Source organism: Poecilia latipinna, unplaced genomic scaffold (assembly GCF_001443285.1).
Source record: "Poecilia latipinna isolate Pla-1442-1.1 unplaced genomic scaffold, P_latipinna-1.0 Scaffold35, whole genome shotgun sequence".
NCBI classification, from domain to species: Eukaryota; Metazoa; Chordata; class Actinopteri; order Cyprinodontiformes; family Poeciliidae; genus Poecilia; species Poecilia latipinna.
Window position 1 is genome coordinate 667,563 of NW_015112651.1, and position 17,093 is coordinate 684,655.

Sequence of the window (17,093 nt, forward strand, 5' to 3'; positions counted from 1 at the left end):
TTCAAGCGGCATACGGAAAACTGCTGGGAATTTTGTTTCTGATGAGCTTGGGGAAATTGAGAAGTGTTTGGAGTTTTATAACTGTAAAATGAAGCCACAACAACCAAGATCATTGAGAATTATGCATTTTTGACCACGCTTACTGAATTCGAATACAACCACATATGGAGTCACAACATCCCTACTATAGATGAAATAATACAGAGGAATCCCTACAGGGACCAACACTCAGATGTTCACACAGCCATACAAACCACCAAGAATGTGTGAGGTCTATGTACTCAATGCTTTTGTTCTCTCCTTCCGATCGTTTCTTCCTCCAGAGGTGGTCGATAGGATGAGCCCTAGGTGGGTGGTGGTTATCCCTTAATGACCCAGTTTACTTTGAAAAGACATTGATCTTAGTCAGTGCTTTGCTTAACTCTAACAAAGAAGGCTCAAAGCCCATTTCAGCACCACCTTAATACTGTTGGAGCTGCATGAGTGATGCTGCAGAGACGTTCCTCGTTCCACCAAATAAATAATTTATGAGTTCGTCATAACAAATTCTTGTCTTTTACTGTGAATACAATTACTCTTGAGTAAACCTTTGCACGTTGTGAAGGAGTTGGAGTGGACTGAGCTGAATCTTCATGCATATTTCTTGAGAGACACCAGCCACTTATTTTTTTCAAAAACTCTGATTAAAGACCAACTAAATTGAATATGATGTATACAGAAGTTCTTTGGCACACAGTGACAGATAAGAGTCTGATGACCTTCACACCACTAACTCTTGACTAAAGCTACAGTGGGGAGCGTGTGCAAGTGTGCAGAACAGTTAAAACACGAGTGACAAATTATACCAAATTATTGTTGAAAAACAAAATATTTAATAGTTTTATTTACGTTTTGCTTATTACAAATATCACTTTGTAACGTGGAATGTTTAATGTAAAGAGATAAAGACAAAATTACAAAGAGTTGAGATATACTGCTTTTTTCATGAGAATCTTCATATAGCGCAGATTGTTCAACTAAGCTACACATTATTAGCTTTCTCGTGTAAGTATAATCAGTGATTGCTCAGAGTTTTCAACATTTCACCATTCAGTCCCATTAACATAAAAAAACCCAAGGAAGTCAGCACAACCAACTAACTGTGATGCCAGTAATGGACGTAATAAGATTATCCAGTCATTGAAACAAAATAACCCAAGAGAAAAACTGCTGTTTCAGTTGAAGTGATAGCAAATTTGTTGTATTAGTTTTAGTCGAAGTCGCAAGTCAACAGAATATTAGCAAATAGATAAAAGTTAATTACAAAATTGCGGAAAAAATACCTACTTGTAAAACAAACAAAACTTCTAATATTCCAGCTGCCTATTAAAAGAAACACATTTTCCAAGTACAAATACCACCTATACAGCTACACTTTTGACATATAGCTAGCCAAGAAAGTCCAACAAGTGCCAGGATTTAGTCTGCATAAACAGATGGCCTTAAACATATGGATTTGCTTCTGGTGTCAAAAAGGGTAGCGACAGGCTCCTTTCTTTCACAGAAAAATCATTAAATAGTGACTTGACTTTCTGCAGGAAAAACCAGCATCGGATTTCAGGGCACAAGAGTAAAAGCTATTTTATCCGGTGAAGCCCCTTTCACAATGTCTGAAACGTATGGAAAACAGAGAATGCATGGTGAATTTTTACCACATGTCTTGTGTGATGCCAACGGCAAGTCATCTTGAGATCATTCGTGTGTGGAATTGCCTCTTACATTTTTGCCTTCAACCCTTAACATGAGTAAAAATGGTATCAAAACATCCTCCAAGGGAATCTTTGCCCAATGATCCAGGAGCCTTGGGTGATGAACAATTGTCTTTCAGGCCCAATGAAGCACAATGGCAAATGTAGTGATGTAATAGTCTGGGGGGGGTTTAAAAGCATGAAGGATTAATGTAAGGGCTAAGTGGGCATGCACTCACGGGCCTATAAGAGTCCAGTGAAATTGAAATCACCATGGCCACTATTTTCTCACACTTTGTTTGTTTTACGGTACTCAAAAGTTATATGGAATATAAAATAAAACTAAAAAAAAATATAGAAAATTTGAATTTACATAAGCATTCACAGCCTTTGCTTAATACTTTGCTGAACCATCTTTGGCAGCAACTGCAGTCTCAAGTTTTTTTGTTTTTTTAATATGATGCCACAAGCTATTTCATGTTTCCCCAGCTATTTTTAATCTTTATTACTGCACAGCTTCTTTGAGTGTTTTGAAAAGTGGAAAGCAAATAAAAGCAGTATTTTGCTACAAGCTTAGGCCATCCATGTTTATTCTTCATCAAACATCAGTAGAATGTTTAATCTCTGCTTAGATACTTCCTTGTTCAATTCAGTTATTTATGTTTTGGCTTGCCCTCATTTAGTGCTGTACATCACTTTGGTTAACTAGATTTAACTTTGAATTTGTTCTGATAAGGTACAGCCAAAACAAAAAGCACAGAGAGGGAGAAATAATCTCATCTAATGTCACTTTCGTCCCACCTTTCCCCTCCTGTTTTTACGGCACGCTGGTTGAGCATCAACTGAATGGAGCAGTAGAGTAAAAACAAATAAAGATGGAGGTTTGGCTTAAGAGGAGGCAGCAAAAAAACAACAGTCTGATAGAGAAAAGAGTGGTGAAAGGAGTGAGATTCAGTTCCCCAAAAAAGTAAACTGAGGAGAGAAAAAAAAAACAACCAAAATATTAAATAAAAGACAAAGAATTGAATGTGAGAAAACCTGAAACCTGTGGGGAAAACCAAGGGAGTCCCACGGCAAGGCTGGAAGAGCACTCAGATAAATGTAAGTGAGAAAAGGTTACTGTTGGACAGGGCAGGCAGGTAAAAGACAGTGGCTGCCATGTTTGAAGACGAAACATTTGATCATTTCATGTCATCACATGCCTGATATGAAGTCGTGTATATTTACAAAAATATGCAGTTGGCAATCATCCGCATTTGACGTAAATTTTTCCCAAGGGCACTTAAACATACTTGGGCATCACTAACACGTGGGGTATCGGTTCACGACATTTGTGCTGCATCCAGCGTTAGAAAAAGAACATTAGGTTAGTTGACGTAATCCCTGGTTCTTTGAAATCAGAGTGAGGTGTTTCACCATCACTTCCCTTCTTGCATGTGCACAGAAAGAAACATGCCTAGAATGAGTTGAATGAGAGGGCCTGGCTAGCTGTGATGGTGGACGGTGGGTGGAGCCACAGACAGAGCTCAAGCTGTTTGTCGCAGAAGCACCTCACTCTGTTATCAAAGAACCAAGGATTATGTCACGCAATCCGTTTTTAAAATGTCTTTGCAAAAATAATTTGTGTATTCTGTTTCCTAGCTGTCTCCCCCAAACCACTCTTAGACCAATCACACGAAATATAAAAATTAGAGATTATATTAACCTAAATAAGCAAGAGGTATGAATGATTTTCCTAATAAAAGCCCAAATCTTGGCTGCTACAAACAAGTAATAGCACTATAATCTCGGCACAAAAGGAAGAAAACTGCTACAGTAAATATGACTAGAGAGGCAAACTTTGGCATGCGACTGCAGAGATACGACATCAGGAACAGGTGAGTGCATTCTTGTGAGCACTCGACCTTCCCCTCCCTCGCTTTCCTCCTCTAAGTGCATACAGGTGGGGGCAGCAGAGGCAGTGAAGCCAAGACAAAATCTGTGAGTTTGGTTAAAAATAAGCAGCGTAGCCATCTATGTGCGCACAAACACACACACACTACAGAGGTTTCTACGTCCCAGTGCACTTAATCCTACACAGATACTTAAAACTTTCTCTGCATATATCAAAATAATGAAGTAGGTCCCCCGACCCGTTATTTTTGTCCCATGAATCAACAGTCCTGCTCTACGCATTATAGGTGTCAAGAACCATGGCGGTTGCCATGGTGATGCCACACTGCAATATTCTGTTGCAGCTCGTTCGCCCACCGATGCTCGCTGCAGCTCCCAAGCTGGGGGAAAAGAAAAAAAAAAAAAAACGACAAAAAAGGGAGGGAGGGGTGGAAGGAGACATGAGGAGTGACTAGAGTTGTGGGGGGCTGCAGCAGAATCCAGCAGAATGCGAACCAGGCTTTCATGACAGTTTGCCCTTCCTGCAGGAGTCAATGTCCAGGACTTCAACGGAAAACAATAATGTGTACATAATATGAATTGGCACATTTTATTCACATCTCACGTCAAGGTGATCTTCAAAAATAGACCCACGGGGACAAAAGTAAACCCCAGCTCGCCCGGTTAAAGCACGTTTATACATTAAAAACACAACATGTGTCGGTACTGCAAGATTTAATCTGGTGGCAGGCGGCAGCCCCATTAACAAATGCTTAATTATTAAAGAGCCACAATGCTGATCTACAAGCTCGCTGCAGCCAAACCATTCCATCAGCATTCTCGGGATGCTGCAGGAAGAGTTCCTACGTTTAACAAAGCTGTTTGATGAAGAGTGACGCAAATATGAAGGAACAACCCTCATGCATGTATACGGTTTACACAGAGGTCAGTCAGTAAAGATGGAGATGAACATTTATCGTGTTATGTGATTCAAGGCGAGTCAAATGAATGCGTTTTACTCAATTCAGTATGATGGAGTTGTGTTTCAGAGGAAAACCCATCAAAGGCGGCTTGCTGAGGACAATGTCAAGGTCACTAATCATGTCTGGTGGTGGCCTTACGATCTGAAACTGTAATCAAAGCTGCAGGCTTCAACCGCAGTACACAATAAAACTCAGAGGTCGCTGTCATCTTAAACACTGCACTATCCCCCTGATCTCTGGCCCTTCTTTATTTTATTTTTTTATTTGTGAGCGTATTAGAACAGTTGAGTTTTATAAGCATTCCTCTGCGATCTATTTTCACCCTCTTCAGTTTCATCTTCCTGTTAATTATAATGAAACTTGCAAAGGGGAATGACCAGTGTCTGCTGATGGGTTCTGAGCAGAGGGTGTTGCTTTTGCAGGACTTCCCTCCATGTTTCCACTGGGTGACTTTCCGACGGCCAAACATGAGCGATTGGGTAAAAATCACATCCAATCATTTAAAACTTCAACAGAGCCCATGCGTCCAGAAAACAATCGTTTCTCAATAGCCCGGGGTTCAGACCCTCTGCATGAAGTAAAGCGTAGAACAAGGGGCTGGTTTTTTTTTTTTTTTACCAAGCAGTAGGCATGCTAAATAATGCTAAATAATGTGTTTACTTTGTGACACATAAAAATCTTAAAGCTTAAATAAAATAAGAAGTAAACTTGAGTTAGGACAAAAATATAACAATTTCCATAAGTCTGTTGGCCCAGGCAGCTCAAACAGCATAGATACTCACACTACTGTGAGTAGTATAATACAATGTATTATATTGTATTGTTGGATTACTCTCTGTAACTCTTCCCTAATTTGCTGATTCTTGCATGTAAATAATGGCATCTTATTTGAGACGGATCCAAAATAAAATAAAGTGTGTTATGCTTTACCGTTAGAAGTTAGAACACCTTGAGGTCACTAAGAAACAAGTGTAGCTTAAACATCTGGCTGGCAAAATGCCTGCTTTGCAAGACTGTGAAGTAGGTTTACTCATTGGTTTTGACTGTCCTTCTGCTTTGGCTCCCTTGGAAGTTGTTGGTGATGGGGAAAATGAAGTTTTTGCTCAAAAAACTGCGTTTGGTTGGAGTATTATTGGGGTCCACTAAGGGACAAGGGTGTATAGAAAATGGATGGATGGTTGCTTGGTTTGTTTGTCGTACAGCGCTTTGTAATTTTATATCTATAAAAAACGCTTTATAAATACATTTCACTTCTTTACCTACGAAAAATTAAGCCAAGTTGAAAATAAGAGCTTGATTGTCAGTGATTGTTCTGGAACTTTTCTCTGATGTTTCAGAACAATTATTGGCGATCAAGTTGTTGTTTTTTTTCTTCAGTTTGGCTTAATTTGAGAAACAATGCTGTGAAGATTAAATTGTCTGCAGATCTATTCGAAACAATGAGAACTCCTCAAACATTCAACAAGCTCTTCAGTAAACAATGCTTGCCCTTGTTTCATCTGAGTCAGTGAGGAAATCTGTGCCTGGAATGACTCAAGCAGCACTATCCCACTGTGGCGCTTCATAAAGTGCGCATTGATATACCGGAGACCCTCGGGTGAAGCAAGTACGTGCAGCTCGGTGAACCCATGGTCAATTCCCAATTCACTACAGTGAACTCCCAATTCACTACAGTGAATTGGGAGTGAGTGGAGAGCAGGGCAGATTCTGACAAAGACAGAGAGAGGGAGACAATAAGAAAATAAAAAGGCAAAAAAGGCTGCAGACAAGAGAAAAGTCACAGGAGGATGCTGGCCAAGTACGATATGATGGCTCAAAAAAAAAAAACAAAAAAACAAAAAACGGGAAACTACTGGTCCTTTCTTTTGTTGCAATTACTGTTCGTCAGTCAAAGAAAGTGTTTCTGGTCCCTGAGCCAGGGAATCCCCCTCCTTTCAATTTGTCAGTGGAGGAGGAAGCATATAAGTGCTTAGACAGACAACGGTGGAACAGTTTTAAAGTAATGCATACATGTTAGTGTGCCGTAATAGTGTAAAAATATACACATTTTTAAAATAAATCTGTCACGCCAAAAATGAGAAATTTTGTGTTCATGTACAGCAAAAACATCCCAAACACAAGACATGACAGTGACACTTGCACATATAATTGGAAAAAAAAAAAAAAAAAAAAAAAACTACAAACCCTCTCAGGTTTGTGGGTCAATGTCTGAGAACTGGTTTTAATCACCACTATGCATGGATTATCAGATGTCACTGATGATAATAAAATTATACTGAATGTGGTAGATCTGATCAAGAAACGGTGTGCTCTTGACTTTATTGTCATCCCTTTAAAATTTGACTTAATGTTTAAAAATTGTACTTCCTTCTTATTTTCCTCATTATCCACTCTCCAGGTATTGCAGTTCCCATCTGCTTTGTGTTCCCCTCCCACCCCCAACAGCCCTGAAGGCCCTTGGTGCAGAAGAGCTGCAGGCTGCTTTTCCTCCAGCTCAGCCCCAAGGGTCCTTTACTGCTGGAAGTCTGGCACACCGGGCAGGCATGTTAAGAATGTGCCTCAGCACAGGCATGCAGATCCACAACCTCAGGGGAAACGCAGATTCCTACACTCAGTGGTTTATAGATTCAAAACACTCCCTTGGCCGAGGGCTTACAGTCAGAGAATACTCCATGAGGGCCCTACTGCACACACTGACAACATTCACAAAAGAATAAGTCAAGCAAGGCTTTCTTTTCCCTCTTAGGAGGGCTCAAAAGCACAAAGGCCAATCAGCAAAATGAAATCAGGGCTTTCTCGGGGGCTAAAGAGTTGTGGTATAGACAGACGCACATTCAAATTGAACATAAGAAGCCAGAGAGTTTCAATTAGTCTGTTCTTTAAGATGCCATGAAGAAATCTTTCCCTGTCAGACTAAGAAGAAAATGTGACCTGAAACTGAATTTCGGATTTTGTACCTCCACATAATTTATTTTAAAACTCAGGATACAATTGCTGAACCTGGTGCGCAGTATGAGACACAAATTCTTCCCCCACAGGACCCTTGTGACAAGCAGAAAAAAAAAAAGAGCAAGAAAATCCATATAAAAATGATCAAAAGGAGTTTTCATTAAAATCCACAAAAGAACCTACCTCTCTTTCTGACCTTTCGATTCCTGATGTTTGCCCCGAAGGTCAATTAGAATCAACCGATGCTATATATTCTCGAGGTCTCTGGCCTCTTGGGAGGCAGTCAGACATCTTCTGAACTACATACTAATGTCTGAAAGACTTGAGGAGTGACTCACCAAGAAAAAAAGTCCCATTTAGTAGAATAAAGACTGGGGGCCTTTGAAGAAAGATGATTTAATAACGTTTTTCTATTGGTCTAATGTAATATTCTAGTCTTAAATGTCATGTTTTCATCAACTGTAAGCGGAAAGTCATCAAAGTTAATAGAAATAAAGGCTTGAAAACATCAGTGTAATTAATCTACAAATGTTTTTCACCAAGTGAAATTAATTAGTGAAATAAATAAACTTTACAACAGTATTTTAATTTACTGAATCTGACTGTATAGACGTTAAGCGTATCAACATGACTTGGCCTTTCAAACATTGCAAAAGCATAATTTATCATTTTGAACCTCTAAGGCTACAGACCCCCCTTTTTGTTTTTTTTTTTACTTTTTTTTTTTTGGCTCTAGTGGCCTTTATTTGAAAGTGCTAGAGCAAAAAGGTAGGGTAATGAGAGAAAGGGAAGACATGCGGCAAAGGTCACCAGGTCGGGATTCGAACCTGTGACAGCCGCGCTGAAGACTTAGGCCTCCTTATGTGGGTGGTGGATAAATATCGGTAACCCAACTGAAAGTGAATGCAGAGCATTTTGATCTTTGAACTACGTGCTCCCCCTCCATTCGTGTGCTCGGTTGGTGGCAGGGAGCAGCGAGAGCCGATGGCATCACTGTTTAATGACATAGTGATGTGATGAAATGGTGCTCAATAACGGGAGTCAAACTAAGTTGAACGCTGCTTTTAAGTCACCTTCAAAGACCATTACAACTACAAACCCCCCAATAAATGTAAAACCAGAGAAAACCGGTGGAGACATCCTGATGAGGTAAGAGGAAGGAAAACATATGAATCTACTCCATGTCGGTGTTTTATTGACGGCATACTCTGAATCCCAAAAGTTTCTGTGTTTTTGCTTTGTTGCGTTATCAAAAATGCATTTCAAGTAGAGGATTTATAAATCGCACTTCCACCAGAATGCAGTGACTTAAAAGAGTGACACAGCTCATGGAAACTAAATGACAGAAACCCGGTTCTGTAAATTCAAAATATTGAAGATTTTCCCCAATACAACTGCAGGATTTATAGGTGTTTGATGTGTGAAGTTGTTGGTTTTCTTTTTTTTTAAACTTAACTGCTCCTTGATCTGCATGGTTAACAACGGGAATGAAAGCAAAACCACATTTTTACTAAATCGAGAAAAAAGTTGTGCATCACTGAAATACAAATTGTACATCTCTATTTATTGAGTCAGTCATTAACAAATTTTATTGGAATTAACAAACTTTGTTTAATTTGCCAAATATTGCTATTAGGTAAAAAATAATAATCACAACACTAATTTAAAAAGCCTCTAATTAACTTGTTTAATTTTTTTCTTTTAATCACATCCAACCACACACAAAACATATCTGGGCTAGAGCTCTTTGGTATCCAGAGTATGTAAACTTTTAATTCCTCACCGAGGCTGACCAGAAACATTTCTAACCCCAAAACGTAATCAACACGATCCACTTTTAAAATGGGTCATGGTCCATCTCTTTTAAAACCATCAGAGCAATCCACAGGATTTCATGTAAACGTCAAAGTAAAACCTAGAGGTTGTAATGTTCTGAAGCAATGTTTTATCTCTCTGACATAAGCAGTGTTGAATTACACCAAAGTACATATAGCTAAAGTTTTCAATGTGAGTTTGAATTCATTTACTGCCTGTGTGACTCTCTCTTAGATTAAGGCATTTCTTTTCCAGTAGTAACTAAGAAACTGATGGGTACAGCAATTGTGCCCTTTTGCCTCTAGCAGTAAAATTCCATTAAAAAAACAAAAAACAAAAACAAAACACTCCACTCAATGTTTCTTAAGCACAATTCGGCTGAACATATTCAGATTTATCCAGTGTTAAAAAAGCACCCTTCTGTCTAATCCTCATAAAGATAACTGATCACACAGTCGTTTGTTAATATTTCAATAGAGATCACACGGCATCAGTTTCCAAAAATCAATACTGCTGCGTTTTTCCAATGGAAGATCTCCGACTTCTCAGAGTAAAGCGGCGTTAAAATCTCTTTAACACCCAACAACCTCTCCGGCAGAATGAATGTGATGCTAAGTGCCTGTTTTCCGCTGGCCCTTGCCAATGTCTCCCATTGAAACTGGCAACCGGGAAGAGAATGAGCACAGAAGGCAGCGATGGCTCACATCCTGACCCAAAAATAACAACAACCACAAGGAAAGAATATGCTCGCTCTGCAGTATAATGAAGACATTTCCCTTGCTCGATATAACTTGGTGTTTTTCAATCGGACCCTCCTTGCTGACAAAAGCCCCGTCGGATTGACACAAAAATATTGGAACAGAGCACATATTTGACCAGGAAGAAAAAAAAAAAAAAAGACCTTCCTGACCTCCAAGCTGTATTCCTCCACGGTTCTCCTGAGAGGGTCCACGATCTGCCAGCAAATTAGAATGCATAAGTCGATAAGCAGCATCCCACCGACGATAATCAACAGTTTCTGGTCCTTTATGATCTGTGGAGGAAGAAGAAGACGACATGCTTACATTTTTGTGAAACATTTTAACGTGCGGGCCTTTAATGGACTAGCATCTATCTCATAAAGGTATGTTAAGCAGGACTTTTTACATGCCTTATTTAATGAGTTAACCAACTTTAATCTCAACTTATCCATGACTTTCTTTTAAAAATTTTAAGGACTAATATTCCATTTTTACTATTGTGACACAATAAAATCTGACACTTCCAGAAGACCTATTGGTCAATAATCCGTGAGAAGCTCTGCCAGCGAGCCAAATCCTGTTGCCTGAAAAGGAACCAATGCTGAGCCAGCGCTGCTCGCAGCTAAAAACTCGTCTTTTGTACTCTGAACTTTGGAAGGATGAAAGCCACGACCTGTTTGTGATCTTCATTTATAACAGCGTTTGACTGACTGAAACCATGAATCAAAAGAAAGGTCAGGGGAAGACAGGGTCACGTTCTGTTTGGAAAGTATCACATAGTCTGGATACAGCTCGCACAGGTGTCCATTTCCCCCGGAGGGCTCAGAACGAAGGGACATGAGGGGATTGTCTTTTGATCTGCTCAGTCTTTTGATGATGCAAAGACCGAGCAAATGTGGCCACGGCAAGACAAAGAATATTGATGGGTGGGATCCACAGCCCCTCCGTTAGGCATGTCCGATTTATTGCAGACAGACGTACACTAACCAGCCACTGGCAACGTGGAAGTGCATGAAACAAAGAAAAAAAAAATAGATGTGTATGCAGTAAAGCGCTGAGAGCAGAAAACGTTTATATTTATTCATGTTTCATTGCCCCAGCGTAATCTCAGATTGAAACCATAAAAAAAGGAACACTCAATCAGATTACAAGTTAAAAAAAAAACAAAAACAAAACGTTTTTTTTTTTTTTTTTTTTTTTTACGTGGGTGCCTGTAAATATGTAAAGATTTTAGAGAAAAGGTTTAAAATTCTCATTTGACACCAAGATATCTAAACACCTTTAAATGTCAAATTAACTGTTCCAAAATACTCTAATGAGGAAATACCTGGGAAGGGTATTTTTTCAAAACTATTGAAAAAAAAAAAAGAGCTTTACACTTCCATCTGCTAAACCATGATGTGTTATATTGTCAAGTGACTCCTTCAGACAAATTGTACATGTAATTGCTGTAAATTAACTGAAGTGTTACCCGTTTTCTTTCCACCAGTAATATTGGCATTCAGACATACCATTGGTGTTGCACAGATTGTTGTCTCAAGTATCCAACTTGATTTTAGAAAAACTCAAAGAAATAAAAAAGGAATATGTGTAAAGCCTTAATGAGACTGTATAAAGAGAGTGCAATAATGTTTTTTTTTCCTTTTTCCTTTCAAAAGAGAGGAATTATTATCTACTGACCCTGTGGTTTAAGCTTTGAACAAACTAATTAGTAGTAACAGTGCTTTTTTTTCTCTTTTTGATAGGTGCTTTCAGGTGCAAGATTAAATATCTTGACTATATAGGCTATCAGAACTACGCAGGCTAATTCTAGTAAAGAAATAAGAGGAAGGAAATGTAATTACTTTCCAGGAAAAGTTAAAGATATCTTTATCCCAGATCCCTTAGCTTGGGAACCATTCAAATATGCTAGACGTTTTAACAATACTTTATAAGCTCAATCGTTTTGAAAGGAGCGAGAAAAGATTATTTGAAATAGATGACAGCAATTATGTGAATTGTCTCAATTTTAATGTGCAATTTCAAGAGTTTTAAGGTGAAACAATGCATATGTTTTCAGAATGGAAGACCAATTGTACCAGTCTTGTCCAGAGATGGTGAGCATTTAGATGTCCAGCAATGAAAAATGTTTTTTTTTTTTTTTTTTTTTTTGTGCTTACGGCTTGTATCAAATTCTAATATATTTAAGCAGTAGCTGTAATGACAGTTGTGTTTCTGTTTCAACAAAACATATTTTTAATGTGTGTGTTAATACCTGAAAAGCGGTGGGATTTTTACTTCAGGCTGTCACACCCTCATGGCAGTCCATGACAGAGGGATTCTGGGAGCCTTCTCATCTCTGTCTGTACAGATTTCATTTTTTTTTCTTTTACAGAAAAACAATTCATTGGAGTCCACCTAGCAGAAACTTTATCGAACTCACTCTTGAATTACATACTCTTCCATTTTATGGAGCAAAAAAAAAATGATGAAGGAAAACTAGCAAGAAAGGGGTGAATAGTGTTGCTGCTTCGGATCTGCAGTTTGAAGAAAAGATGGCTAACACTTGTGTCTGTCCCTCCCCTGACAGCAGTTGGCAGACGTTTCAGGGCACCAACAGCAACTATCAGTCTGCTGAAGCCAAAGCACCTGCACTCAATCAATGTGGATGAAGTGGAATGTGTGTGTGTGCACGCGTCCTGCACACAAACCCAGGGCCTGAGCCAATAGAGCATACATCTTGAGTGTTAAGAGCTAAACTATGCAGCAGGGGTGAATACTGCCTCAAAGGAAACATTTGTTTTGTCTTTGTTAGCAAGGGAGAGAAGGTGAGAGGAGGGGAAGTGAGTTGAAATAATTGGCTATGAAATGTCAAAGCAATACCAAGTTCAAAGAGGCAAAACAGCTGTTTCCTGAAATGATTTAAAAAAAAAAACAACAACAAAAAACCAACTCATAAAATAAATATAAAAGGGTCAAGTTCAGCGTTATAAAATATCTTTGAATAGCTATCTTTAATAAAATGTTAGAGGTTCATGTCTTTTAACCTCTTTTGATTCATCATCTGTCCCCGGTCTCCAGATCTTTGTTTCCTCCTCAGCCTACTTTCTTTGCCATTGAGGCCAGATTGTTTGTCTTGTTCCTTACTCTGTCCTGCTTTGCTTTCCTCCTTCTGTCACGCCGCCATCCCTTCTGCCGCTATTTTTCTACACCCTCCTTACTTCTTCTGCCAGTTCAGTTACCCACCCCTTTCTTTCTTTACTTCCTTCTTTCTCTGTCTTTTCATGTTCACTGCAAGGCCACCCACCCTTCCAATAATATGGAAAATTTTGAGAAGAGAAATAGAGTGGGAGAGGGGAACAGCTATTAATACAAAAGGCCATGAAGACTTGCAGCACAGAAAGAGCAGCACTTTATATAACTGGGCCAGTGAAACAGATCGGGTCAGTTGTTTAAAAAGATGTCTATATTTCTATTTTTTTTTTTTCTTTCTTCAAAGAGACATTGTTCAAAGAAGGTGCTGCAGCCAGCGGTATTCACACACATTTCTATCCGATTCAAGTCCGGGCACCATCAGCTAAATATCAATGCTCACATGTATGTAACCTAGAAATGACATGCGCCGAATGAAGATGCTTATCGCTAAACAAAGTTGAACGGATCCTGTTTGGATAGATCTATTCCCAACTTTGCCTCAAAAGCATGTCAAAATTCTCTCTGTCTTTTAATAAATTGTGTGTAACGATCTGGAAGCATGCGTGTTTTACTGAATAACTACAGTTTTTCTTACCTTTTTCTTCATCTTCACATTTTTGAAGATGGCATGTACCCTCCACGTCTTGGCAAACATGGCACCAAAAGCAGTTGTGTATCCAACAATGAGGATCCATGTCCGGACCTGTCGGTACGTTAGCACACAGTCGTGACGTGTCATGTCGGGGTAATCAAAGCTCAAAACCAGCATCTGATCTGACAAGCATCTAAAGATAAATTTGTTCAAAATAGTGTTGCGAGGCATCCTAAAAATAAAATGCTGTCAGATTTATTTTTTACTTCCAAGAGCTCTGGTAGATCATCCTTAGCAATGGGGGCTGTCAGACTTCTGAGAGCATTTTATTTTAGTAAAAGCAAAAACAAAATGTGGACCCGTTTCGTTTTAGCACAAAACACAAAGCCGATGAGTTAAAGAAGCTTGAGAATTCAATATAATCTAAAACCTTATAATAAACGAGTAGACAGTTGTGTACTTCAGGATGACCAGGTGCCAACACACCGTAGTGAGGTTAAAAATAAAAAAATGTGCCTGTGTTTGTGGTTAAAAAAAAAAAAAAAGACAAAAAACTGAGGTCAGTTCTTTCAAAATGTTTTAGACGTGTTCCCACCTAGTGACACACAGCTTGTGCAATATTGAGGTGGAAACCTGACGAGGAAGAGGCAAAACTATTTAAAACAAATGGCAAAACAGTCTGGTTCCATATGCACGCCTGTAAACTAATACCTGGTTAAAATCACTTTTGATTTGTTTTGACCATTCTTTGTTCTCGCGTTCATATTTGGCTTCATTTACAGTGAACCCGCTGGAGTTCTCCTTTTTTTATTTATTTTATTTTTTTACTTTTCCACATTTGTATGCTCGACACCAAGTTATATTTTGCAGAAAGATTACAAATGATCAAAATTGTCTCAATGCACAAAGGTATCAGAAAGGAGAATGGTAATTAAAAAAAAGACTTACAAAATTACACATGCACAAGGCCATCATAAATAACTGGAGAACAAATGGAACAACAGGATTTTACAAAAACTGGGTTCAATCTGGATGAAAACAGATTGAAACCAGTCAGGGAGGCTAATAAGAAGCTAGCGGCATTCCTGAAGAGTTATTTTTCCTCCAACAAGTCCTGGTTGTTTTAATTCAAGCCCAGAAAGTTGACATAGAAAGAAATTTTAATTTTTAACCATAAATGCAAGTACACAACCAAATCAACAACTACAAAAAATACTTTGCAAGAGGAAAATGAATATTTTGGAATGTCCAGAACTAAGTCCGACAGAAAATCTGTACAATCACCTGACAAAAAAAAAAAAAAAAAGCCTTCTAAACTGACATTTTTTTACTTTTTTTTTTTACCATCTACCAGTTATACACCATAAAGGTCATACTATATTTTGAAAAAGTGATCATGCTGTAATCATGGTTTAATTTTTATTTTTAATTTTTTTTTTTACATCACAAAAACCTAGCATTTTAACTGGAACGTGCGCTCTTTTGAGTGACGCTCTGGCAGAGCTGTGGCTACAAATGACAAGAAAAATTAGACCGTCTATTCACTGTGAGACCAGCTCATTAATCAGCAGTACATCTATCAACCTCTGCGCTCCTCTGCTGTAGAACTTCATCGGAAGTGACAGGCTCTGTTTTGGCTCCGCAGCGCCGCTTCATCCAGGTGACGGCGGCTCGAGACGTGCCCCGCCTGTCATTACTTGTGTCTGTGATGTGTGTGTGTGTGTGTGTGTGTGTGTCGGCTGTGGCGTTATTGCGGTGGAAACTAGTCATCACTGTAATCAAAACTCCTTAATTAATCCAGTATCTACATAGTCACACGGTACAGCTACCTGAGGGGAGACGCTTAATGTGCTCTGTGCTAGCTGCAGAACCTGCAGTGAGATTCAATCAGTTTTCCCTTGATCACATGGTGCATGTGAGAGGCTTGTTAGCTACTTTTGCTTTGGCATATCTTAAATATATAAAGCAAAAATAAATAAATAAATAAAAAATTGGGAAAATAGCATGGACATTTTAAAATAGGCAATATACTGAGACAGCATTAATACCCCTTAAAATTTATTTCATTTTTTTTAGGCCTTCATACGATAGACCAAACCAAAGTATTCCATAAGTAGAAAGAAAATACTGCATGTCCCCCCGCGCCCCCTACATGTCAATCTTTGACCTGCAGTTACAGCTGCCATCTGCTTTGCACATCTTTTCACCACATGACATTTTCCACAAAGATAAAAAAGTTCTTTGCTTTGGTCTCATTTGACCACAGAACTTTCCTTCACAAGTTTTCTGCGCTTGTGGCAAATTGAATATTACTTCTTATGATTTTATCTTTTTCCAAAAATGACTTTCTTGTAGCTCTTCCAGAAAAGCTGGATTTTCTTATTGTGTGACCAACAGTTGGCCGGTTGACACGGTGATCGAGCTGTTCAATCAATCAATCAAATTTTATTTGTGTAGCACATTTCAGCACCAAGGCATTTCAACGTGCTGATGACTTCTGCAGCTCCTCCATTATGAGGGGGCTCATGCTCAGGGCAGTCTGTGTGATTAATGCTTTTCAGTCCGTTTACATGGACGGCCATGTTTCAGTAGGTTTGCAGGCTCACATTTTTTTTAATGAATTTTCTCTCTACCAAACTTCTGAAGCCTTCACAGAGCAGCTGCACACCGAGAATGTGTACTAATAAGGTGACTTCTCAAGGCAATCGGTTGCACTTTTAGCACAGGCTGTCAGAGTAAAGCAAGCCGAATAGAAATCTATGCAACATCCTTCAGATATTTATTTCCATAAATGTTTGAAAACCACACTATTTTTCATCCACTTATAAATTGTGCAGTACTTTTTGGGCTATCCGCTCAAATCTTCCAAACTCAAATTGGAATGTGCGGTTGTAGGACGTCGAATCAAACTCAAGCCTGCGTTTAATATTTAATAGGTTAATAAAAGTTTGAAGGAGACTCACAGTGCAGAGCGTCTCAAACTCTTTGTCCGAAACAAAACCTCCGTCAAGACCGAAGAGGAAAATCGAAGCGTAGGACAGCATGCCTCCTAGGATGATCAGGTTGTTCATGTATGGACTGGACATCTTGATTAGTCTGAAGGAGAACAAAACATTAAACAAAAATGGTAAAACTGATCAGCTTTAATACTGACAATACACTTGTGCAAAAAAAAAAAAAAAAAAAAAAAAAAATTAAAAAAAAAAAAAATATTTAAAAAAAGGGCTTTTTCTGACTAATT

The 17,093-nt window shown here is 38.7% G+C and overlaps 1 protein-coding gene across 1 annotated transcript in view; it reads right to left on the bottom strand.

The window, feature by feature from the left end:
- Positions 1-17,093, bottom strand: part of gabbr2 (gamma-aminobutyric acid (GABA) B receptor, 2) — a gene marked incomplete at its 5' end in the record, with an annotated part of 137,410 nt that overhangs the window by 48,355 nt on the left and 71,962 nt on the right. Inside the window, 3 exons of the mRNA XM_015042774.1 lie at positions 10,257-10,379; positions 13,856-13,963; positions 16,816-16,948. Coding sequence (XP_014898260.1) covers positions 10,257-10,379; positions 13,856-13,963; positions 16,816-16,948 — 364 coding nt within the window. The remainder of the gene's footprint in view (positions 1-10,256; positions 10,380-13,855; positions 13,964-16,815; positions 16,949-17,093) is intronic.